The 15,990-nt window shown below is 46.1% G+C and overlaps 1 protein-coding gene across 1 annotated transcript in view; it reads right to left on the reverse strand.

The window, feature by feature from the left end:
- Positions 1 to 14,208, reverse strand: part of KCNH5 (potassium voltage-gated channel subfamily H member 5) — a 302,905-nt gene extending 288,697 nt beyond the window's left edge. Inside the window, exon 1 of the mRNA XM_054971983.1 lies at positions 14,136 to 14,208. Within this exon, the coding sequence (XP_054827958.1) occupies positions 14,136 to 14,208 (73 nt within the window). The remainder of the gene's footprint in view (positions 1 to 14,135) is intronic.
- Positions 14,209 to 15,990: the final 1,782 nt, after the last annotated feature.

Consider the following 15,990-nt stretch of genomic DNA (forward strand, 5'->3'; position numbering starts at 1 on the left):
GCTGCAGCACTGCATCCCAAGCTCTGCTTGCTACCTGAGTTCGATCCTGATGCATGGTTACATCCAGTTGGTTTTTGTTTGGGGCGCACATGTGACAATGCAGAGAAGCAAAATATACTCCTGATGTCTAGCAACTGAAGGCAGCAATAAACAGTTCACGTTCTAGTTGTGGGATTCGTGTTAGAAATTCTCCTAGGTCAACCACACTTCTGGAGGTGTGAGATGCAGGACCAAGCAAAAGGAAGTAGGACTTCATACAATGGGTAGTTGAGTTGCAGAACTCACCACAACCTGTTGTGATGGCCAGTGGCTTAAATCTACCTGATTTAAAGGTAGGTTGAACAAACCTATGGAGCACAGGCCTATCACTTCGTTATTAGGAGGTTGTCGCTCCACTGGCTATCATTTACCATGCTCAGTTCAAGGTATTAGTTATTACATACAAAGTTCTTCACGGCTTTGATCTGGCATACCTACGGGACTGCCTCCCTCCCTATGTTCCTCCACGGCAGCTTTGCTCATCTGAACAGGGTCTACTGCAGGTGCCAGGCTGCACACGGGTGAAGTCAGCAGCAGCCCGTACACAGGCTTTCTCCGTGGTGGCCCCTATCCTGTGGAATGACCTGCCTGAGGAAGTCAGAAGAGCTCCCACTCTCCCGGCTTTCCATAAACGATGCAAAACCGAACTATTCAAAAAGGTTTTTTACTCAAACGGGAGGGCTGTATTGTAGGGAAGGGGTCTCAGATGTTTCACTAATGAGTTGGGGATCATAGACTTCATCACTATTTTTGCCTTATATATTATGTGCTGCTTTAAATATGAACTCCTATGTACCACCAGAGCTCCATGTTGTCTAATGTTAGTCCTAGAATTGATTATGTTCTGCTCCAGTATTTTTTCTACTCCGTCTTGGATCCTTGCTAATGCTATGTCTTTAAACTTGTATCTGTTTACCGTATGGCATTGTATTGAAATGTACTTGATTCTGATTGTATTAACCTCATACTGTGTAATCCGCCTTGAGTCTCAGTGAGAAAGGCAGACTATAAATGACGTAAATAAAAATAATAAATAAATAATGATAACCAAATGTGACCTCTGATTTAGGTCTGACACTGGGGAGCAGTCTAAAATCTGGGTACACTAAGGGGGAAGCATGGTGTAGTGGTTAGAGAGTCGGACGAGGATCTGAGAGCTGCAGATTCGAATCCTCTGCTATTGAAACTTGTTGGGTGACTTTTGCCCAGTCATACAGCATCACCCTAACCTTTCTCATAGAGTTGTCATGAGGATAAAATGGAAAAGGGGAGATGGATGTGAGACACTGGGGTGAAAAGTGGGGTATAAAAGAAACAAATAACTACTGAATAAATAGTAAATAATCTGGCCTCATCTCTGGAACAGATAAAATTAAAATATCTGGAACCATATAAGATTCTGAGGAAGCTGGAGATCTTTAGAACCTTATCGAGGATTCCACAACGAGAAGATCAAGAACCTTGAACAAGGTTCCCTCAAAAACATCTTGGCCACCACACACTCGGGTTTCTCTTCAACTCACACAAATCTTTCGCCTTAAAAACATCTTGGCCACCTTTCTTCTAGGGGGTACTCTTAGTTCATATGGAGCACATCCAACCAATGCCCTGTATGAATTGGGTGTGCATCCCAACATACTTTCTAGGAGCCTCTGCAAGAGGCAGGGGTTCTATGGCAGATGCAGGAAGGGGTCCTTCTGTAAAGATGTGATGCGGTGGCAAAAAAGGCTAATTCAATCTTGGGTTGTATCAAAGGGGCCACAGCGTTGAAATTGCAGGAGGTCATAGCCCCTCTCTATACTGCCTTGGTCAGGCCACACCTGGAGTATTGTGTGCAGTTCTGGAGGCCTCACTTCAAAAAGGATGTGGACAAAATCGAGAGGGTGCAGAGGAGAGCGACGAGAATGATCAGGGGTCTGGAGACTGAGCCCTACGAGGAAAGGCTGAGGGCCTTGGGAATGCTTAGTTTGGAGAAGAGGAGGTTGAGGGGGGACATGATGGCTCTCTTTAAATATCTGAAAGGCTGTCATTTGGAGGAGGGCAAGGAGCTGTTCCAGTTGGCAGCAGAGGGCAGGACCCAAAGCAGTGGGCTAAAACTACATGCAGAAAGGTACCAGCTGGATATTAGGAAGAACTTTTTCACTGTCAGAGTAGTTCAGAAGTGGAATCAGCTGCCTAGGGAGGTGGTGAGCTCCCCCTCACTGGCAGTTTTCAAGAAGAGGCTGGATGAATATTTGTCAGAGATGCTTTAGGCTGATCCTGCACTGGGCAGGGGGTTGGACTAGATGGTCTGTATGGCCCCTTCCAACTCTATGATTCTATAATATTCGCGTACTACCACACTTAGCTGCAAAGAACACAAAAAGAGAAATTCAACCACCTAGAACGGCATCTGAAGAGAAGGGACGCCTGACTGGCTTTGCAGAAAGAACAGACGTCTGTGGAAAAGGCCCAGCTGTGTAAGTAACATGCGCATCAGAGAGAACTCAGCAGCAAAATGTGCAGGCTGTTAGTCCCTGGCCCCAGGGAGTTCTGTCTGGCCTCTACCAGAGCCAGGGCCTTTTCAGTCTTGGCTCCAACCTGGTGGAACTCTCTGTCTGAGGAGTCTAGGGCCCGGTGGGATTTGTTATCTTTCTGCCGGGACTTCAAGGCGGAGATGTTCCGCCAGGCATTTGGTGGGGGCTAAGCTGTCCTCTTGCAGGCCATACCACTGAAGACCATCCACCACCCATGCAGGAGCTCATAAAATGTGATGCAGGTCATTATGTAAGAGCCACGCCCTGCGCCTAAAATGCTGAATTTTAATATTTATACTCGCCATTTGAGAAATTTTATTGCACATGGAATATGCACATGGAACATGTTTTTAAATGTTTATTTATAATGTTTTTATTGTTTTAAACTGTATGTTATAAATTGTATGTTGTTACACCTCCTGAGCCCATCCAACGGGGAGGGCAGTCTAGAAATGTAATAAATAAATACATCTTTTTGCGTACTTCCAAAAAAAGCTAGCCAGTTCACATTCAAAAGGAATAAACCCACTAATCAAGATTGGTCAACCAAAAGCTGAATCAAATCTCATCTGTCGATCTACCTAATACATTTTGATCTGGCTCTTCTTCCAAGAGGAGCTTCCGTCCTTCTCCCCTCCTCATTTTACCCTCTTTTTACCCTCTCAACAACCCTGCGAGGTAGGTTAAGCTGCGAGACTTAGTCCAAGGTCATGCATGACGAAGTAGGGGTGTGAGCTTGAATCTCCCAGCTTCAAACCACTGCACCACGTTAGACACAATATATAAGCCCACACAGTACACGCTGACCCTCTCTGCCACTCTGGCTCCATCAGTAAGCATAATTCCCTCTTAGCACACTGAGGAGACAGTCCTAAGCAGAATTTTCTGGAAATATGCTCTACTGAACAACATGGGGCTTATATCTTAGCAGACCTGCTTCAGTTTGTTCCCTGACTGCTCCTTTTCCAGGCCCTCCTTCTTGTCCTTCCTCTTGTTCCTTTTGCCTACCCCGTGTCTCTCTAGGTTCCGATTCATCCAAAAGCAGCCAGAGGTGGCCTGAATAGGGTAATTTATCAATTTTGCACCATACAAAAACCACTTCATGCAATGAACGGCAGGTTTTACTCATTGAAAGGATTTACTCCAGATAAGAGTCCTTAAGATCAACTGAAATCACCACCTGCCCGAGTGGCATATAAAAACCAGGAATTTGTACAGCTGGTGCTTTAAAAAAAAAGAAGAAATCAAAATTCTGCACAAAGAATCTGAGTATAGACCATGCCTCCCCTCTCTTAGACCACCCCCAAAACACTCCCTACATTCCAGGAGACAAATTTCCATTATGCCCTGAATATGGGGGTCATTTGGGGTCATTTTGAGTGTTCCCAAGTCAACCCAAAACAGCTAATTTCTGGTATAATTTTGGCTTTGGTATACCCAAATGCACACTCCTAATGTGGTGAGCCTTGAAAGATATACTAACCAGATATACCAACCACTGACATAACCCCTGCCTACCATCTTGAAGGCTGCCCTCAACCACTAGAAAAAAGTCCAGTAGCTCCTTTAAGACTAACCAACTTTATTGTAGCATAAGCTTTCGAGATCCACAGCTCTCATCGTCAGATGCAAAGTTGGTTAGTCTTAAAGGTGCTACTGGACTTTTTAGTAATTTGCTATTTACTATTTTACTATTTTGCTACTACAGACTAACATGGCTAACTCCTTTGGATTTCATCCACTAGAACTCCCTTATCTCCTCCACCTCTGCACATTTTCATTAGACCGTTCTTGCACACTTTCAATCCTGTTTTCATGGTCTTAAAGACTAGAGAGTTCATTTTTAAGAAGGCTGAGAGCCAGTTTGATGTAGTGGTTAAGAGCATGGGACTCTAATCTGGAGAACCGGGTTTGATTCCCCACTCCTCCACTTGAAGCCAGCTGGGTGACCTTGGGTCAGTCACAGCTCTCTCAGAGCTCTCTCAGCCCCACCCACCTCACAGGGTGATTATTGTTGTGGGAATAATAATGGCATACTTTGTAAACCGCTCTGAGTGGGCGTTAAGTTGTCCTGAAGGGAGGTATATAAATCTAATGTTATTATTCTTATTATTATTAAAATCAATGCCAGATTCTTAGGTTGAGTGGTGTACACTCAACCCTATGGATACATCACTAGAAAAGGAAAGCAGGTCATGCAATAGGATGGGAAATCTGCTCTTCCTTCCCTCCTCAAGAAAAACTCAAAGCTCAAACTGAAAGTAAAGATCATGTGTTGCAGCCTGTCTATGTTATGCACATTGCAGGCTTTTGCAGCCTCAGTTTTCCTTGGGGCCCTGCAGGGAAGGGAGAGAAGTTTAACCATTTAACCTCCACTCAGTTTCACTATTACAAACATGGAGATACACTCCAATCAACTCAATGCATCATGCCACTGTGGGTGCCACAGTGGCTAGGGTGCTGAACTGAGCCCGGAGGGCACCAGGTTGAAATCTCTTTCTAGGAAGCTTGCCTTGACCAGGTGTTCTCTTGGAGCTTAACTGACCTCACAGGGTTGTTGTGAGGATAAAATGAAGGAGGAAAGAGAAGCATATTTGCCATCCTGAGTTCCTTGAAGGACAAGTGGTATAAAAATATAAAGAAGCCTCAGAGGTGGGAGAAGGACGTCTGGGATCATAATGAAGCAACAGTAGAAGCTTCTCAGAAAATAATTAGTGGAAAGATTAGCAAGGGGGATGTCATGAGTAGAGTGGAGCGGTTCACCACAAAAGAAGAGGAAAGAGGAGGGGGAAATGACCAAGAAGCGAGAGAAAGCTTCCTTTCCTTGCACATTTTTCAGAAGCAAAAAACTCTCTAAACTCTGATGAATTATGAGCTGATTTTCAGCTCAGAAACAATGTCCGAATTGGGATCCTTTGCCGTTTCAATGGATCTGTCCTTTGCCCTGTTCCGTAATGCAGCAAAAGAAGACTTTGGTGAAAAGTAGGTCAACCACAAACTGACTAGAGCATAAGTTAGACTCAGATTTTATCAGTGCTGCCACATTCCTGATTCTTCCTCCCCCTGGCTCCCGTTTTTGAGACTAACACAATATTAACCTATCTGCTTACTTTTCAGTCATCCTAACCAACGGTATCAGGAGGGAAAGCAGCTCAGTACAGCCCGATCTCTGCAGATCTCAGAAGCAGGCAGGGTTAGTGCTTGGATGGGAGACCAAAGAAAAATCTGCCGAGGAAGACAATGGCAAACCACCTCTGCTTCCTCATTTGCCTTGCTTGGGGTCGCCATAAGCCAGTTGTGACTTGATGGCACTTCACACACACAGATACCTCAACTGTATAGAACTCATCATGTTCCTAGACCCCATGGAAAGATTTTCTCAGCCGGTCTAAATTTCGCCTATCTTCCCAGTTCAAGCAGATTGTCAATGTTATTCAACAGACTCTTCCCTTCAGCAGGAATGTTTGTGTACTTTCCATGACATCCGATGATCCAACGGCTGATAGAATGGGAACTTGCAGGTAATTGCTCCTTTTTCTCTGTTAAAGATCTCTGCCTAACATAAAGAGGACACACAACTGAGTTTTAAAAAGGACTAAGCAAATGCAAGGAAAATGAGAATATTAAGAGCTAAGGGTGCTAAAGTTTTCTTATGTAACTTATAACGTTACAACAAAAATCACTGCACATATTCATATTATTATCACAACAATTACTAAACAACTTTCTATATTTACTCAACGCAAGACATTTTAAAGAGTTATGGAACTTGTAAAATTATTACATAGTTATTCAGCCGATATTCAAATCTAGTCAATTACAAAAGCAAACCGTGACCTACTTACTAGTACAATTAAAGTTACAGTATAACAAAAGGTACAAGAAAGTCTTTTATCACATCCAATCAGGGCTCATTTCGAGGGGGGACGCGCAGGAACGCAGTTCTGGCAGTTCCCCAAAGAGGTCACATGTCAGTGGCCCCGCCCACCTGACTCTCAGCCATTTTGGGCCCGTTTTGGCCTGGATTGGGGCCAAATCCTGACCATTTGGGGCTCCTTTTCGGCCATTTTCCGCCCCTTTTTGCCATTTTGAGCCCCCATTTTCAGCCCTGAATGGCCAGGATTGGGTCCAAAACAGCCAGGATAGGTGATGTCAGGGGGTGTGGTATATGCAAATCAGTTATGCTGATGATGCACTTCCAGCGATGGCAAGGGGCATGGCATATGCTAATGAGTTATGCTAATGAGTTCCTCCAACTCTTTTTCTACGAAATGACCCCTGCATCCAATAATGATCAATCTCCAAGAAACTCTTAGTTGGTTATATTGCTGGCAACAGACAGTATATGGAGGACACAACACATGAAGCAGCTAGCAGCTACATACAATCAAAAATTCAAAGTGCAACAGTGCTTGTAAGTTTCAGAACCTAAAGTGCGAAGGCCAGCCTCATAGAACCACACCTCCTATAACCACAGAATACAAACCGAAAAAATTTGAGTAACAAACCAGAATACAGCCGTATGAATAAATACCAGGAACAGCAATGAGCTTGTTCATAAATACATAGAAAGTTTCAAATGAATAAATAGATATTCAAATCTAGGTCTCAGGGCTATGTCGACTTCGTTAATTTTCCCTCTTTTAAATGGACTGCTTCACTTTGCATTGATAACGTTGCTCTTAGCCATATCTTTTGCATCTCAGACTTTAAGTATCCTCTGACTTTAGCAATCAGCATTTTAGCTGAAGTTAAACAACCTGAAATGTAATTTGCAGGCCTAGAAATGTATTTTTTAACGCTCCTTGGGCAGCTAATAGGGCTGCCTCCCTCTCAATACTATCCTCAGAACAGCCCTGTGAGGTAGGTTAGGCTCAAAAAGGAGGAAAGGCTAGCCCCAGGTAATCCAGTGAACGTTGTGACTCAGGTCTCTCCGAACCTAGTAGGACAGTCTCACCCTGGCTTTCCATTTGCTGTGATCACATAACAGCTTTACAATAAGATGGTTAGAAGACCCGCATCCCTTAAATACCATATGCACCCCTGGCTTCATTGCCCTCTGCTTTCCTGTCTGTCCACAACACAGGAAATTGTGATGACAACACCAGCCTAGACATCGCAGGGGTGGGGTGGGGGGATAAGCAAGCACAGTGTCAACCCATACCTATTAGGGGAAGGGGTGTTATCCGATCTGCTTCCAGTTCAGCACACACTTTACTGCACATCATCTACTGCAATCTTTTGAACGATTTAAAGATGATTGACAGACAGCTGCTGTTTCCTAGAGGGTCTGATTGTGGCTCTTTCAGAGATAGGAAATTGGGTTCAGTAGACTATAGGTTTTGACGTGCTGTAAAACATCTCAATAGCACATTAGCTGATTGTATATTTTGAAATTCTGGCTACAGCCATCTCTCTACTCTCCCCATCTCAATAGACAGCATTTTGTCAGGCAACACAGTCTTGGGAACAGCTGTGACTCAGTGGAAGAGCCTCTGGTTTGCACGCAGAAGGTCCCAAGTTCGATCCCCAACATCTCCAGTTAAAAAAAAGCAGGCAGTAGGTGATGTGAAAGAACTCGCCTGAGACCCTGGAGAGTCGCTGCTAGTTTGAGTAGACAATACTGATGTTGATGGATCAAGGGCAGGGCTCATTTCGAGGGGGAACGCACAGTTCCCCAAAGAGGTCACAGTTCCCCAAAGAGGTTTGGCAGTTCCCCAAAGAGGTCACATGTCAGGTGGCCCCTCCCACTTGACTCTTGGCCATTTGGGGCCCGTTTGGGCCGATTGGGCCTCTGATGGGTGGTGGATCACTCTCCTGCTCATCAGCAGCCCAATCTTGACCATTTTGGGCCCCCTTTCAGCCATTTTCAGCCCCTTTCTGCCATTTGGGCAGGATTGGGTCCAAAGCCGCCAGAATAGGTGATATCAGGGGGTGTGACATATGCAAATCAGTTATACTAATGACACACTTCTGGTGATGGCAAGAGGCGTGGCATATGCTAATGAGTTATGCTAATGAGTTCCCCCAGCTCTTTTTCTACGAAAATGAGCCCTGATCAAGGGTCCGACTCCAAAGAGCTCAGGCCAGCGTACGTAGCCCTCCTCTCCTCCATTTTAGCATCACAATAACCATATAAGGTAGCTTGGCTCAGGGCTTGGGATAGCACCTGCTTTGCATGTAGAAGGTCCCCGTTTCAATCCCCAGCATCTCCAGCTAAAAAGACGAAGTAGGAAGTGATATAAATGACCTCAACCGGAAACCTTGAAGAGCTGCCGAAAGGGAATAACCTGTCCAGGGTCACCCAGCAAACTTCGTGGCTGAGTGAGAGTTTGAATTCAAGTCATGGCCATTAACCATTAAGCATTACCCTACTCCAGCTGTCTCATCTTGTCACATCAGACGAAAGCCCATCAAGTCCAATACTCTGTTTCCAAAGAGTGTCTCACCAGCTACTTATGAGCACAAAGCTTCAAACTACCGAGGACTGGGAGGTTTTTGGCAAGAGTTCCATCACCCGAACCGTTAATGGCCGGGATGTGAGTTCCTCTATGTCTGTAATATGTTTTTTTCATGCAGCTAGTTGATGCAGCATGCATTTGTGTAGGCAGACACAACGACTGGCAGGCAGGCAGACGATAACCGGATGGGGTATCACGGCTACCAGAATTGTGGATCTGTCTGTGATGACCCATTCCAGAGTTTACAAATTTTCCTTCTTGTCATCCATATAATTAATTATGCCCTAAGATCAGTTGGCTTTACGAAAGGTAAAAACGTGCTTGCACTGTTGGAAACAGGTTGAAAGATTAGATCCAGCAAAAAAAGTAATGGTGGATCTAGATAGCCCAGGTGAGCCATCAGATCTCAGAAGCTAAGCAGGGTCAGCCTTGGTTAGTAATTGGATGGGAGACCTCCAATGAAGACCAGGGCTGCAAAGGTAGGAAATGGCAAACCACCTCTATTAGTCTTTTGCCATAGAAGCCCCAACAGGGGTCACCAGCTATGACTTGAGGGCACTCTACCCATATCAGAGATTTTTACAGTAACTACTGTTATAAGATGGTGGTGTATGCAGGGTCCCAAGCTGACTAACAGTGATGACAACACCACTGTAACTGTAACTGTGTAAAGAAAACTAACAGTGCCATCCTAAGTAGAGTTGCATCTTTCCAGGCCATTGACTGCAATGGGCTTAAAGGGCATAACCGGGCTCGGGACAGCAAGACAAGGATCTGGTAGCACTTCTACATTCCCAATTTGGCAGCTCTTCTTCATACTGGGGAAAAAAATGAGGCACACCTCTTCTGAAATATGCAGTTTATTACCGTTTTAGCTTGATAGTAACTTTTTTTAATAATGCTTTTTGTATAAGGGTTCTTTGTGCTGTTAGAGATCATAAAGTTGGAAGAAGCTATTTTTGAACGGCTTGGTTTTATATTGCAACTTTGCTTCCTTGCATGAATCTCTGAAGAGGCGGCATAGAAATAGACTAAAAAAAGAAAGAAAAGGGAATAATTGTGCAAATAGACTACCTTTTTAAAATTTACTGGGAATTTGCTTTGTGGTGTTTTTAGTTCGCTTTGGACTTGTGGAGTCCTTGTGGAGAATTTGACATAAAGATAAAGGCCCATCTAGTCCAGTGGAACTAGATGCAGTTGGAAGCAGGATACCTCTGGGATATTTGCAAAGCAGAACATGATTGGCTTTCCCCTCTTGTGTCCCCCGCCCCCCGACATATACTGCATCTACATGGGGCCCGGAAAAGTGGGCTGTAGCCCACAAAAGCATATGCTAAAATAAAATTTGATTCAATTCGATTTATTAGATTTATAGCCTGCCCTCCCTCCAACAGTACTAAAACATACAATACAATTTACATTAAAACAATAAAACTACATAAATAGTAATAAATACAGTACAAAAGGCGTCTGCTATTGATTCCAGGGAAAAGCTGTCACAGAACTGTAAAAATGCAGCTGGCAAGATAGACTCAAATCCAGGGCAGGCATGGCGGAACATGGCAGTCAGGAAGAACGAATCGCCAGCACCTCAGCTATAGGCGGAACAACTCCGTTTTACAGGCCCTGCAGAACTGCAACAGATCTCGCAGGGCCTGGATCTACAGTGTCCCACCAGGCAGGCACCAGGGCTGAGAAAGCTCTGGCTCTCATCAGGCCAGGACCACCAGCAAATAAAAATGTCTTTAAGTTGTCACTGGACTCCCGTTAATTTTTTTCTGAATATGTGAGTTCCATCTAGTTATTGGTAGATCTATCATCCATGAAGGTGCTTAATCCCTTTAAAAGTTTATAACAGAATGTCTTCTTGTGGAATAGTTTCAGGTGGGCAGCCCTGTTGGTCTGTAGTAGAAGAGCAAGATTTGGGTCCAGTAGCACCTTAGAGACCAACTACATTTCCAGCGTATGAGCTTTCAAGAGTGAAGCTCCCTTTGTCAGATCCAATAAAGGGAGCTCTGACTCTCAAAATTTCATACACTGGAAATCTAGTTGGTCTTTAAAATTCTACTTAACCCAAAACTCACTCCTTTTGTGGAATGCACTCTTGGTTTAAATCTAACCATTTGCAACCTTCTTTGAAAGCCACATGACAGAAAGACTGCCTAGAAATTCTGTACCCTTTTTTTTTAAAGTGTGTCAGTGCAGTGTAGTGATTCAAGTGTTGGGCCAGAACGTGTAAGATCCAGGTTCAAGTTCCTGCTGTACTTTGAAGCTTGCATGATGATCTTGGGAAAGTCTCTCTCAGACTCACCTACCTCACAAGGCTGTTGTGAAAAGGAGGAGAGACTGATGTCTGCCGCACTACACTCCTTGAAGGACAAAATAAAAACATAGAAAATAAATAAATAAGACTACCTTTTAAAAATGTCTGTTTTACTGGGAATTTGCTTTGTTGTGTTTTTAGTTCGCTTTGGACTGTGGTTCCTTGTGGAGAATTTAACAGAAAGAAAAAGATATCAAGACCCCCTTCTGTATCAGAACAATGGCCCGTCTAGTTCAGTTGCATCCTGCTTCCAACTGCAGGATACCTCTAGGATATTTGCAAATCAGGATAGAAAAAGAGACATGTTTCATACATTTTAATAATAAAATTCAAGTACAAGTTTTGCTTTGTTCAGCATCTGAGATAACTGTCAGGGTTTTTTTCTCTATAAAACTGCAAGTCATCTTTTTCAATCATATTTGAAAAGTGGGAAGTGGAAAAACCTTGCAGGGGTGCAGGAAAATATATATACACACACATACACAGCAGTAGTATTTTGAAGAGTTAGCAGCCTCATAAAGCTGCCTCTAGTCGAGGAATCAGTGAGATATGAAACTGTGGTGCCTTCCACCTTCTGCTAAAGTCACACAACTTTGTCTCCCTGGTTCCCTAGGAGCCCTTTCATCACATATGAAACAGTGCAATCCTAGGCAGAGTTGCTCCGGTCTAAGCCCGTTGATTGAACTGGAACAACTCTGCTTAGAATTGCACTGTTTTTCTTAAGCCATGAGGGGGAAGGGGGGGCTGAAGACACCAGGAGCAAAAAGACTGCAAAACCCTGAACCTGAAGATCACCTTTTTAAAACTGTCTCCAAGAATGGAAACAGATACAGAAAGAAATGAAGTGTATGCACAGGCATGGACCCACCCACCCTCCCACCCACCGATAGAAAATCCCCATCAGAATTCAATAATTCAGGAGCTCAAGAAGAATAATTTTCCTTCTCTTCCTTTAAACCTTTAACTTAGTCTCAAGAGCTTTGGCATTCTGTATCTCCTGGAGCACGCTCAGTCCTTATTGGGCCTTTTTTGTTGACTCTTCCCACTTTTTTTCTTTTAATTTACAATGTTGTATTTTCTGCATACCTCAGGGCTATATAGGGGATCCCCAACTATATAGGAACTCCCACCCAACCTGATAGTGGCCTGCGTTTCCTTGCTTTCATGGTCCTAATGGTGACCGGCTGCTACTTTACTATCTGATGGAGCAAGACAGTGTTGCACTTTGACTAGAGATAGACTCGGGTTCAAATTCTTGCTCTGCTACTTAGTTCGTGTCATGGCCTTGAGCAGCTCTCTCTCAACCTGCAGTGCTTCCCAAGGATAAAAGTAAGCTCCTTGTAGGCCCGAGAAGAGAAAGATCCTCATGTGATACATAAATAAAGATCTGATCGTGCTATTTAATAAATTATTGCCCAGGTGTTATAGGGACTTTACTGGTTCCAAGAGCACGGAAACATGACCAAGATGCTAGAGAAAAATCATTCCAGCATTTCAAAGACCAAAAAAAAAATGTGTGAAGCATCAAAAATAAACTAAACTGCGGTAGATAATGAACCTGCCACGACAGGTGGCCTATATTATCTAAAGGCATCACTTTGAATGTTAAGTGTATATTAGGCTTTTGCCAAAAACAGTGCATACATCAATGTCTCATCCAGGCATTTGTTTTAAAGAGCTTGATTAATAAAGAGATTTCTGAGGGGGAGATTTCTGTCTTTCTTTCTGTATTATTGCACAATACGTGTTACAATCAGGGCAAATTCTTTTCCTCAGGAAAAAGTGCTGTTCAGTTTTTATTATGCTCACTTCTTGACACTCACTAGATCTATTATCAAAGCATTGGAATCATCAAGTATTTCAGAGAAAGCCCTTGGAATCAACTAGATTTCTGAAGTCTGTGTGTGTGTGTGTGTGTGTGTGTGTGTGTGTGTTTTAAACACCATTTGGAAGGAATGAAGGGAGAGAAGTTAAAGTAGGCGAACAAGCAAAACTAAGCTTGCTTTCCCTCTGATCTTTTCACCTGTTCAACAGTGTCTAAAAAGGAGAATAGCTTGGAGCCTTCTCCAGGCCTTTGGTTGCTACTGCCAATGGGAAGGAGGGTGTTTGTGTACACAATGCAATCTTATTTGCTACCAACACACACACACACACACATACACACAAACATACCTGGATTTCTTCTCTCAAGCCTCACTCAGGCAATGCACATTATTATTATGCAAGAGGAATGAAAGATTGCTCCAAAAGACGCAGCAAAAGGGGGAGGGGTCTGCATCCGAAATCCCCCCTTTCCCCCAACAGGCCTCCTGTGCTTGTAACTCCTTCCTTGAACTTGTCAGTAGCACCACCTCCTTCAAACCCCTCCCCCCCAACACACCCTGTCAACTTTAGATTGTAAGCTCCATGAGAGCAGAGACCTGTCTCTTTCGGTATTCACATAGATTATGTAATAATAGTAATAGAAATAGTAATAATAATATATCCAGCAAAGTTCACAACACCAATAGGAGTTCTCATCATGTTTGTAATTAGTTAGCCAATTGGTCAGTCGGCTCACCTATATTTCTCACCCACTTATACCCCAAGGGGCTCAAATCGTGTCTCAGAACCCAGTTCTGCAGAAACAAGCACTTTTCTTGGCTTCAAACACGTTCTACTGAAGCCAGAGGGGATGCGTGAGGGGAGTCACTAACTTTAGGCTAGTTTAACCCTTACTTTCCCCTCTCTTGTGCCAACCCAGCCCGCTGTGGCTGCACAAGGGAAAGGGGGGAGGAGGGGAGATTCTTCACTCACCACTTGAGCGCCTGACGATGTTCTCCAAAAACGTGTTCTGTGGTGCCACCAGCCCTCTCTTGCCCCCCGGCATCCTGCGCTTACAGAGCCGGGCTCTGGAGCCAAGGGGTGGCAGTGGGGGCGGCTGGGAGGGGCTCGGAAGGTGTCTTGCGCCCAGTGCCGTGGAGTAGCTGAGGGAAGGTAGATGAGGCAGTTCATGGTAGTAGCGCACCGGCGGCTGCTGAAGCCCGGACTGTGGCAACGCCGCGCTCGCCGCTCGGGAACTGCAGCCTGCGAAGGGATTGCGCCTGCGCGTCTGCCCGGCTGTCGCTGCTGCTGCTGCTGCCGCCGCCGCCGGCAGGCAACATGACCACGCTCTGCTCCGAGCCGCCCCCCACCCCCTGCTCCGGGCCAGCTGCCACCAGGACGGGGGCGACTCAGCCCAAGTGAACAGCTGCCTGGTGCCTTCTGGCTGCGCTCCCCAGCGCAAGCGAGGCGCGCCGGAGAAGTGAGACGCGGAGCGGTGGAGGAGGTGGCAGTGGCGGAGAATCTCACCCAACTCTTCCCGAGTGTTGTTTGGAAAAGTACAAAAGAGAGCGAAAAAGGAAGGATCCCCACAGTTCAAGGCGAGCGCTCGCCTGCGCCTTGCCCATAGAAAACGTCCCGCCGAGAGGCGCGGCGCGAATTCCCGGAGGAGCCCAACGGCCGCGCGTTCAGAACCCCGGGTAGCTCCCCCGCCGCGCCTCGCGGTGGAAGGTCCGCTCCAGCTGGGCTCCAACCCTCGGAGATTTCAGTACCCTGGACAGCTCTCTGCGGAAGCTCGGCGCATGTTTGGCCCACCGGTTGATCCCACCGGCCGTGAGTTCAGGACCCTGGATAGCTCTTCCCGCCGTGCCTCCCTGCAGAACGTTGGCTCCAACTCCGGAAGAGCCCACCTGCCTCGCTTTCAGGACCCTGGACAGCTCGCTGCGGAAGCTCGGCGCTTGCTTGGCCGACCGGAGGATCTCACCGGCCGCACTCTGGACAGCTCTACCCGCCGCTCCTCGTTGCGGAAGGTTGGAGCAGGCTGAGCCGAGCGCCTTCCGCCTTCATCGCTCCGCCGCTTGCCTCGACGTAGCCCTTTGGATCCGGCCGGCGGTCCCCCAAGAAAACCAGCTGGCAAAGGAGGCAGGAGGGACCGGGCTGCGACAGGAAGCTGCTCGTAGAAGGCAGTGGAAACTTGGAGAGGGATCCAGAGGATCAAGTCCACGCTGGAGGAAGGGAGCTCAAACGACCCTATCCCGCATTGGTCGAAGCGGATGAGACGGTTTCTCGAAATCGAAGGCGCCAGAAGCGGGGCTGCGAGCCGGGATCCTGGCCCCGGCGGGTCTCAAAGTTCTCCGTTGGAGATGTTCTCCCGAGGCGGCGAGCGCCCGGGCTTCCTTCCGCTTGGAGAGAAGGCGGCTGAATAATTCATAAGACCGAGGCGTTTGTTTCGGGGCGGGGGAGATCCGAGAGAAGAATGGAGATGGGGAGGGGGGAGAAGGGGAGGCGAGAGGGTGGCAATTGGTTTGGCACCGAGGTAGAGGAGGAGGAGGAGGGAGAGGAGAAGGAAGGGACAACTTTCTTGTCCGTCTCAGGGGCGAAAGAGAACGCCAGCAAATGCAGTTTTGGCACCTGCTTTGGGCGGAGACTAGAGGATTTCCCATGTCTCCGAAATCCACAAACCACGCCCCTTCTCTGACCCACGCTAAATGGAGCCTCAGTGTTCTGAAGCAGTTTACCCCTGAATGCCAGTTACTGGGGACCAGCAGTGAGGAGGAACTGTTGCCTCCCTGCCCTGCCTATGTTTCCCAGAGACATTTGGCTATCGGCTGTAGGCAGCAGTCTGCTGGAG

This window comes from Eublepharis macularius, chromosome 2, assembly GCF_028583425.1.
Source record: "Eublepharis macularius isolate TG4126 chromosome 2, MPM_Emac_v1.0, whole genome shotgun sequence".
Lineage (NCBI taxonomy): Eukaryota > Metazoa > Chordata > Lepidosauria > Squamata > Eublepharidae > Eublepharis > Eublepharis macularius.